The 10243-nt window shown below is 44.9% G+C and overlaps 1 protein-coding gene across 1 annotated transcript; it reads left to right on the forward strand.

Annotated features, from left to right (window-relative positions):
• Positions 1-1182: 1182 nt before the first annotated feature.
• On the forward strand, positions 1183-2600 carry LOC127338579 (transcription factor MYB58-like). Its single transcript, XM_051364636.2, has 3 exons — positions 1183-1318; positions 1796-1925; positions 2009-2600. Exons 1-3 carry the CDS (start codon positions 1183-1185, stop codon positions 2598-2600), a joined length of 858 nt encoding a protein of 285 aa, XP_051220596.1.
• The last annotated feature ends 7643 nt before the right edge of the window (positions 2601-10243 follow it).

Below are 10243 nucleotides of genomic sequence, written 5' to 3' on the forward strand. Positions count from 1 at the left end.
CGCAAGTTCTTCTCGGTCCTGCCCGCCCAACACCAAACTACACCCACTTCCGTGAAGCCACATTCATATCTTGATCGCTGCAGAAGAATGCCTCGGTGAAATTGTTGTTCAAAGAGAAAAAAAGCTAACATAGACAAGCATGTTCAATTTGGATCTGGCCGATATCTGCCCTACCGAGTGAGGAGGATGTGTATCTTAATCACGTGAATGCCGTTTTAATTGAAAGGCTCTATATACCGTTGGTTTGCATCGAATATAGTGAACTACCGAAGGAGGACATCCCGAAGTATACTTCCCCTTCCAAAAGAAATCTTGATCTTTAGGACGAAAGCAAGAAGAGCAGTTGCGGGTAACAAACCAACAGTACGCCCATAGACAGTCTTTTCAAGCGAAAACAGGTTAAACTTGGCTAATATACTGATTAGATCTGCAGTGGCGCGTGATGCTATGTACAAATTGTTGGGTCAAATGACATTGGAGTTTTGGCAAAACCTTCTTACTTTTCGAATTTTATATAATAACCTCTAGATGTTTAAGACGACATATATATTGATCTCGCAGCTCTCAGGACGTCCCTGCACCACGGCACTACAGTGGTCGTTGCCATGTAACGGCCGAGTTAGATTTTCTAGGTCTATAGACTATAGAGAACGGGCCAATCGTATATATAAGTTCTGACTCGAACTGTCTCGCTCGTCAAACACCTAATATAACCATGATTGATTACTCATTCGATGTGAAAGGTGCGGAATGATGCTCAGAACCTTAGGGCATTCTATTCGTATTCATTCCAGGGTCGTACTGTATATAATCTTTTACTCACAACATATATATTTTTGGCCGTTATCTTGTTGTTTTATTTGTGTTTTTTAGATCAAGCGACGGTTATCTTGGTACATATTTACGCAAGTTGCGCAACAGAAAACACATGCCACAGTTTAGCTAGTACTAGTATGAATTTAATTGAACAGTAGTGGTTGAACTCTTCTAGTTTTCTGAAATGTGGATGAGAGTGAGGCTATATATGCTTGGTCAACTTGCTCAGTGCCTTAGCGCTCGATATAAACCCTTCGCCGGCCGGGAGAGCACTGCACAACTGGAACGGTGGAACCTTTTGTTCGGTTCTTTCGCTAACTGCATTCTGGTCTTCTGCTCCCTCCTGCCTTATTTTAGGATCGACCGATGGGGAGGTCACCGTGCTGCGACAAGGCGAGTGTGAAGCGGGGGCCGTGGTCGCGAGAGGAGGACGCCGTCCTCCGGAGCTTCATCCAGAGGTTCGCTAATGCCGGGAACTGGATCACGCTGCCACAGAAAGCAGGTACCGTATATAGTTGATCTGAGGGGGAGGGAAGAACGCCCTTGCAGGACAAAATGTTTGCCGGCCCTTGCTTAGGTTTCTTTTCATTTGCTTCCACCGTACACACTTGTACAATACTGTACAATACAGTACAGACTTGTACAGTACCGTACACACTTGTGCAGTACAGTACAGTACCACGTGTTTAGTGGTGAGGTGAGGTCAAAAGCTTGTGTCTATCCCTTGAATAATTTCTTAAGCTAGAGTTTGGTGTAACTGGAATATCTGAGTTGTAACGACTCTGTCGAGCTAGCTATGTTGGTTGACGCTTGACAGAGTTTACGTACTTAATTGACACAGTCACGTCACATACCCACGTAAGCTTATCATTGTTCTTTGTCTTCTGGTTACTGGTAATTGTTAACTCACCTAGAATCTTAGTTTGCGTACGGCAGACGTGAGCATGTGCCTGTCTGACTCTGCATCTCTTCCTGTCAGGGCTTAGACGCTGCGGCAAGAGCTGCCGTCTCCGGTGGCTCAACTACCTCCGCCCGGCGCTCCGGCACGGCGGCTTCACCGAGGAGGAGGACAGCCTCATATTGTCCCTCTACGGCGAGATCGGGAGCAAGTATAGATGCCTAGCTACATGCATGCATCTTCAGTAACATTTGATGATAGCTGAACTAACTATCTCGCGTGGTTTGCAACCAGGTGGTCGGTGATCGCGGCCAAGCTCCGCGGCCGGACAGACAACGACGTCAAGAATTACTGGAACACCAAGCTCAAGAAGAGGTACATGCTGACCACAGCGCCATCAACTCCTGCTACCGGAGGCGACAGCCCGTCCGGAGGTGATCAAACACCTCTCCCGGCAACTCCTCCGGCGGTCGTCAATCTCGACACAGCCCTCACCACGGTCGATGAAGACGACGGGGACCTCACGCACGAATCGGAGCGGCTATACGCGGAGCTCATGGGTCTCATCGACCAGAAGTCCACCAGCAGTTCTTGTCCGTCCACCGGAGAGTCGATGTCGTCATCGCCACCGCCACCGCCGGGAACAAGTCCGTCCGCCACTGGTTCTGCTGGTAGCGCTAGCAGCACTACGTGGCCCGTGGACGTGGATGACACAACACCGTTGTATGAGTGTAGCGGGAGAAGCTCGGTTGAACTTCATGGTGCTAGCGATGCTCACGCTTTCGCTGCGGCGGCCAGCTGGCTCGACTCCTTCCAAGACTTATTGGCCTCATCTTACGACGAGCTCATAGCTTTGCAACTCGCAAGAGCTGCAGTCATGCTATGAACGAATTGGTCTGAAGTACCGAACTAGATTGATGAGATTCCTATTTCTTAGTCGCATAAAACACTGTCCATATAAGTGGATCAAGTTGTACCTTATGAAGAGTAAGTTTTCGACACTATGTAACTTTAGGCGCATATAAGTGGGCAGATCAGCCAGTTGCACATTTCAAACTTCTGGTTGCAGACAATTTTCTAACATGTGCAGCTACCCAAATTTTTATTACTAATTAACGTCCATGATTGCCAACATAAGGATCCAAAGTAATGGAACTCATATATCATCGTTCAGATAAAGATAAAACTATGTAATGTCCGATGCCGCTTCATCGCTCCCGCCACCACAGATGACATCTGGAAGTTAACAAGAGCCCCCCTAGTTACCATACCGCAAAAGAAAAGAGAGCCCCTAGTTTAGGTGAAGGAGGGCTTCCCGACCATGATACCACCGAATTGTAAGTAGGCAATGAGCGCCAAAGGTGGTGACATGAAGGAGGAAGCGGGAAGTTACAACGCTCTAGGCACTAGGAACAAATCAAGTTTAGTATAATATTGGCCGGGGCATAGGACACATGAGCATATGGAGGTTAGCCTTGGAGATATACATACTAGTGAGAGGTGAAGAAAGAGCTGGATTGGTTTGATACAGCGCAACTGATAGGGAGCGGACCAACCAGAAGTTGCTACGAGGCAACACCACAACTTGACTATTGCCATCCACCGTCGCTTCGTAGATCCAACGGCTCACAACTCGTTCACTCCTTATAAATCTTGTAGATGTAATGGTATTCAAAAAATATTTGACTTTGATCCTTAAATTATAAAAAATATTCATAAAATAAAAAAGATCCACATGTTATTTTTTTTGGACGAAACAGCTATATCAATCTACTCATCATCAAATATGAATGTAAAGAACTTGACCAAGAGGAAAATACTAAACACTGAAAACAACATGGGTTAGACTTTGGTGATTGGGACAAATATGTGACATTGAAAGAAAAAATAATTAGAGCTTTGGCGATTGGACAACCCATATGAGGCACATCTCTGAGGTGAGCGACCACACCGCCCCCCTACAATTTAGGGGCTTGGTTTTTATATGACCCTCAACCAACCATAAAATTGCGTGTGACCATGGTGCCATGGCATATAAACAATATTCTATGAGCTTCCTCTGTGTACTTCAAAGTACTTTTAGTTGGTTGCTTGTCCAATCTAGCCTTTTGATCAAACATGTGGCTCAAACATGGATGTCAGAAATCTATCATCTTTCAAATCAAAACCAGTCTTCATAAGAGGAAAAAAAATACACATTTCCTCTCTTGATACACCGCCGCCAAGGGGAATCACGAGGGATTTGCACACTCTCCCACATCATTCCTCCCAAACAATTGTACAAGCCATGAAGAAATTATGTTACACTTTCTTTGTACAATAGTGTAAACTATTCTTATTTTTGTATATGATCTATAACCTACGTGGCCTAATTTTGAATTTGGCGCATGCCTACATTTTACATGCTGCCCTAGATAGAGAGACAAAAACAATTTAAAACACATAGAGCCTAATATATACCGCCAGACGTCTAGACGTGATTCGTATCCAACAGCCGCGACCTGATCCATATCGTCAACCATATGGTCTACGGATATTTGGAACCCGAGTATATGCCTGTTATAAAAAAACTCGGCCATGGACCCATTCAAGAAGAATCTTGGAAACGACGTCACACTAGGATCCACTTCTAAAACTTAAGTAAAATATTAGAATAAATGAGCGTAAGTTTTGAAACTTAAACATAGCACTATAATTCTTAAAAACAAAGCAAATTAGCAAGTTATTTTATGAAAATTGTATGAATACGTTCAACTCTATATCTATGTGTATGCCTTTTTTTATAAAAAAATTATGAACTTATAAATATGCTTTTATGCTAAGATACATAAAGTATGTGCACCGAAAACTATGTAAAGAGCATTGGACTAGGACTAGTCGTTCTTATTCTTACGTATGATATCCCTTTCTGTATATTGTGATTATTCGCTTTTTGTGCATACATATACTTTCTTGTGGAACTTCGCCACAGTTGTGGTGAGTATTTTCTCCGTCACACTTCTTGCGGCAACCACATTTTGACGAAACTTAGTGGTGTCGCAAGCGCCCCAATTTCGACCACACATAGATATTGACGTACTTGCCAAGTTCCTTAGATAGGCACAAGAGCAACGAAATCATGAGAAGAGATGTCATGTCATGAACTGTGATTGCATTTATGCATACGTACTTGTGAATGTCGAACATTCCCAGCGTGACATCGTTTTTTTTTTTGACAACTTTTTTCCCCCAGCGTGACATCGTGATCGATCACCAAAATTTAGTATGGAGCTGAACTGATGTAACAGGTCAGAAAGATAAGTGATGTTGCAAGCAAAGGGATAATAAGGCATGTCATGAACCGTGTGCAATAAACTGTGAGTGCATTTATGCATACGTACTTAATGAATGTCGAACATTCGCAGCTGACAAAATTTAGTGTGGAGCTGAACTGATGTAACAGGTCAGAAAGATAAGTGATCTTGCAAACGATTGATAAGACATACGAAAGAGTCTACGAGCACGAAAAAGGCCGTGCGTCGTATGTCCTGGGGAGTTTTCGTCACCAGGGCAGTTAGCCTACACTTCTTCTCAAGATGCAGCAGCATGAACAGAGCAACCTCCTCATCGAAACAGAAGAAAAAAAAAAGCGCAGACACAGGTGTATGATAGTAGCTTCCTTTCATCACTGCCAGGTGACATCCGGCATCAGAGCCTGATACGTGATAATTGCCGGGAACGAGCTTCATTCCCTGACCCGAGGGCGCTCAGACTGCTCATTAGCAACGTGGAGTGAAGCTCGATTGGCGGTGCTCATTAGCAGCAGAGAGCCAGAGAGGGGGGAAGCCCAGGACACATTCATGTTCTACCAGGGCGGTGAAATATGATGCCCTGTGTGCTCGGAAAATGCATTTTAAGCCTGAGTTTACCAGAGCCCTTTATTTTCGTAATTCGAAAATTATATTCCGAAGTCTTAAAAAATTCTTACAAAATAGGTACATATAGGTAATGATATGTATGACTTAAGCGTGCAGCATCTCGCTCTGAAACCTGTTTTATTATGGGTTACACAAAATAAGATAAAATCTAACAAGGTTTGAAGGTGCACCATTCACAAACTCGGATTTTCTTCTTCTTATGCATAGCAGAATAGAACGCACTTTAGAATGAGCCTTCCCTCACTTGAATTATAATCAGTGCCTTTTTAAAAAAAAATGAAACTTTAATTTCTTGAGATCACATCGCTGATGTGTACCTTTTCGTGTAGACCTCATCACCAAGTGATAAACAAACAAAATAATGACCAGAGGTCCACTCGGACAAACTTGACAAGTCACTGTATGGTCTCAACCATGCACCAAGATCGTGGTTTGCAAAACTGAGTTCTGTTAAGCTTCATGCACTAGCCACTTGAACCAAAAGTCCGAACTGATGGAAAGGGCTAGGCAATCTACTTATACACTTCACAACACCCCCACTCGCGTGTGACGGAAAAAGAGCACACCGAAACAGGGCATCAGCGGTGGCTAAAGAGGGCGGCAACAACAATTTTTAGACTTAATTGCGAAAACCGGGGCAACAACAATTTTTAGGCTTAATTGCGAAAACCATGTGAAAGCCAGGATTTGAACTCGAGACCTGAGGCTCTGATACCATGTTAAGCTTCATGCACTAGCCACTTGAACCAAAAGTCCGAACTGATGGAAAGGGGTAGGCAATCTACTTATACACGTCAACACCCCCTCTCACGTGTGACGGAAAGACGAGAAGACAAGTCAACACGTGTAGAGAGGCAAAGAGGCAGTGGTTGGCCGGGACCACACGGCAGCGAGAAGGGGGAGATAATTTTTTAGAATAAAGCTTGTATAACTTGACTTCCTACCTTCCAAAGCCAACACATCGATGTTCACATATAACAAATCAGATATCATCATTTTTTGTTAGTAGCTCATCAAAAAGGCGATTTCTTCACTCCTTTATCTGAGTAAGACTTTCACACTAAAAGATGTACGTGTTACATTTCTTTTCTGGAAATTGTAGTCAAGAAATGTAATGAGCCGCTTTTGTGTTGTTTCAAGAAACTTGTTAATGAGGATTGGTATGAAGGATTGTAAATCTGCTCCAATGCCACTATCAACAGCAGACAACCTCTTGATTGTAGATGGGGAATCTTCGGGTCCAAAAGATGATATAAAATACACAAGTATTGATGGGGCGCTTTAGTCCTCAAACCGACGAGACAGGATATTTCCTTTTTTGGTCACCAATGTATGCCAATATCTTCAAACACACAATGTTCAATGGACAATTGCAAAGTGAATATTAGAGTATATCAAGGGTACTGTATGCCTTGGTTTGACCTCCATAAAATCATCTTGTACATTAGTAAGTGACTTTTCATATGTTGATTGGGTAGAATGAGTACATTATAGAAGGTACCTATATGAGGTTTTGCAGTATATTTTGGACCTAACTTGATTTTTTGAAGTGCAAGAAAACAGACAACAATCTTCAGGTCAAAAGGTCAAGCAGAGAGGTAGAACATAAATCCCTAGCAAATGCTACAATTAATCGCTTAATCGCTTGGTCAAACACAGAGGCAAAATATAAATCTCTAGCACATGTTATAGGTAAGACCATTTGGATTGAGCCTCGATTAGGAGAACGTGGAATTCATAGGAATCAAACCACCCGGACCCTTTCTCAGAATTTATGATTGATGGAATGACATGCTTTTGGTCCCTAAGCAACAATGTTGTCAAAGGAGCGGAACCCTTCTATACACCCTATGGAACACATGGAAGGACCGCAATCATCCAATCTTCACCGGCAGTCGACTCATGTTTGTTGAGGTGGATCAGCTTGCGCTCACTGATATGAGAGCATCTCCGGCCGCGTCCTCCAAAGGGATTTGGGGTGCGCCAGACAAAAAATTGTTCACAGCCGTGCGCCCAAAAGGCCCTTTTTATCCGGCGCGGACCAATACAGTGTCCGGCGCCCCGAGCCCGTCCCCGCTACACAGGGGACGCTCCGGGCACGCCGGACACAACGAAATGAGAGGCGAGGAGGCGCGGACCCGACGCGTCAGCGGCTCGGACGCTCAACTGCCACCTACATAGCGACGGTGCAGTTGTCGGAAGGGGAAACGTTGCATTGGAAACCGCGTCGATCGACGCGCGAACCTCAGAATGGAGCGCGAATTCCGCGGAAGAGCAACCGCCGCTCTCTTCGACATCTGCGCCGATGTTCATCCGCGCTCAATAAGACCCCTACGTAGGCGCTTTCGGATCTACAACCGACCACCATTCATCCAAACCTCTCACGACGATCGACCTCTCTCAGCTTTCATCAGACACCGACATCGAGGGTAAGCCTCCGGGATGGCGCCATTGGTGGGACAGAGTTGCGACGCCTAGCAGCGGCGATGATTCCCTGCCGCCGCTGGACAACGCGGAGGATGGGAGGCCGTGGAGGAGGAGGCGGAGGGGGAAGAGGCTGAGGAGGCGGCGGCGGCCTGGGCGAAGGCGGAGGCGGAAGCGAAAGGGAAGGCGAAGGCGAAGGCGCAGCCGGCGAGCACCGTCGATGACGAGGAGGACACAAGTTCCTCCGACGCGTCGACCGACACCGCCTCTTCGGAAGAGGTGACGAGCAGGAAGCGCCACCACGAAGACGATGAGGCGGGGCCATCAAAGAAGAAGAAGTAGTTTAAAAAAAATTATATGTAATTTTTTATGTTTTTTGAAGTTTTTATATGTAATTTTTTTAGGTTGCACCGTTTTAAATATTAGTACATCAATATTAGTACAGAGTTTTCTTCTATCTATCAAAATAAAAATACAATGTTTTAAAGTTTTGGGGGCGCGTTTGGGGGGACGCGGCTGGGGAGCGACGTCCCCCAAGCGCGGCACGAAAGAAACACGTCCCCCAAACGATAAATCCGGCGACCTTTGGGGGCCGCTTTGGGGGACGCAGCTGGAGATGCTCTCAACCTGTGCTGTCAATTTTTTTGGGTTGCTAGGGTGGGGTGGTTCTTAGGGGTTTGAAGTTGCTTCCTTTTTGTAAAAAATGCAAGTTTTCAAACATATTTCCCCATATATATGAAAAGACGATATCAAGTGAACAAAATAAACATATTCTTCATTTACCTCTCCTCCACTGTTGAGCACAAGAGAATCTTGAGGCCTCGGAATTCTTCCCACCTAAATTAAAATCCCTTTAGGGAATCAAGAAAGGAGATCCATATATAAGTTTAGGCCAAACCAAATAATGACCCCCTCTAGTTCATCAAGTTACTTCTTACTCTTGGGCTTGTTGGGAAACCCTAGGCTTTCTAGGTCACTTGGAAGCTTCTGGGTTGTGGTTGTGCTTCAGGAAAGTTTGTAGGGTTTGAAGGTTACCTTAAGATCCACCACTAGTGATTGAGCTCCTACTTTTGTGGAGGAGTCTCAAGGAGAACAAGGTGAGCTTTCATAGAAATTAGGGGTCCTTCACGGTAACACACACCTCTCCAACGATGAATATCCCCCTCCCCCCAAGGAAGCGAACATGAAGATACATGTTTCCGTTGGCTCGGTTATTTGTATTCGAGCTCTTTCACTTGTGTATTTACTTTTCTGATAGCCTTCATGGTTGACGTATCTTGTTTCATCATACACATTGTTTCTCCTAGTTGTTAAGCTCACCTTGGCTACCTGCATATCCTAAAACTTGTGAAAAAAAGGTAAAATTTCTAGGTAATCATGCCTATCCTTGCAGTCGCCCACCACAGAACATCCCGCGCCATCCTCCTTGCCGATAGGGAGTTGGAAGTGATATCTCCTTACACTAGTACATAATAGCCTTTTGGTGGCATACCCAACCCAACCTTTGCTGGCGGACCAGGATACGCAACACTCGCAAGTGCTTAATGGTGGCGTATCAACCTTTTACGCCACCTGTAGTTGAGATAATGGTAGCGTGCTCGCGTGGCACACTACCATTAGTCAATACTTGTAGCCTGGGGGCATGACACGATACCAATATCTAAGAATAGTAGTAGCCGGCCTTATTTTGGCACACTACTAGCTAGATCGGTGGTGCAGGTCCACGTGCACACTCTACTAGTATTTAGTAGGGATTTGAAAAAAAGTTTAGTACATACACTAACAAAAGTTGTTATCTACCACGTCAAAAAATATCGGCTAAGGGGTATTTTTCGTGGTTAATGAGTCTAAGGCGACGAAACAGGTTCTGTGGTGCATATCGCGTCACCTAAGGATGCACAACGATTTTTTTCGGTCCGTAGCGGATAAGGGCCCTTTAGCCACGAAAAATCGAACCATGTCAAAAGATTTTAGGGCGGTCATTGACTACTGATGCTAACTGACCTGTTGCAGAGGTCGTTAAATTGCCGGTGATGCCATTAACTGGTAACCCGTGGTAGATGACATGCCCATACAAGACCTGCTACGCCTTAAGCAGACCTGCCCAATAAGATGACCGGCCTGGCCCAATTATATTTTGGCTGACTAGTCAACTTGTTGTTTGGGTCGGCCCACCTAGTAGTCCGGG

The sequence above is a fragment of the Lolium perenne genome, chromosome 3 (assembly GCF_019359855.2).
Source record: "Lolium perenne isolate Kyuss_39 chromosome 3, Kyuss_2.0, whole genome shotgun sequence".
Taxonomy (NCBI): Eukaryota; Viridiplantae; Streptophyta; class Magnoliopsida; order Poales; family Poaceae; genus Lolium; species Lolium perenne.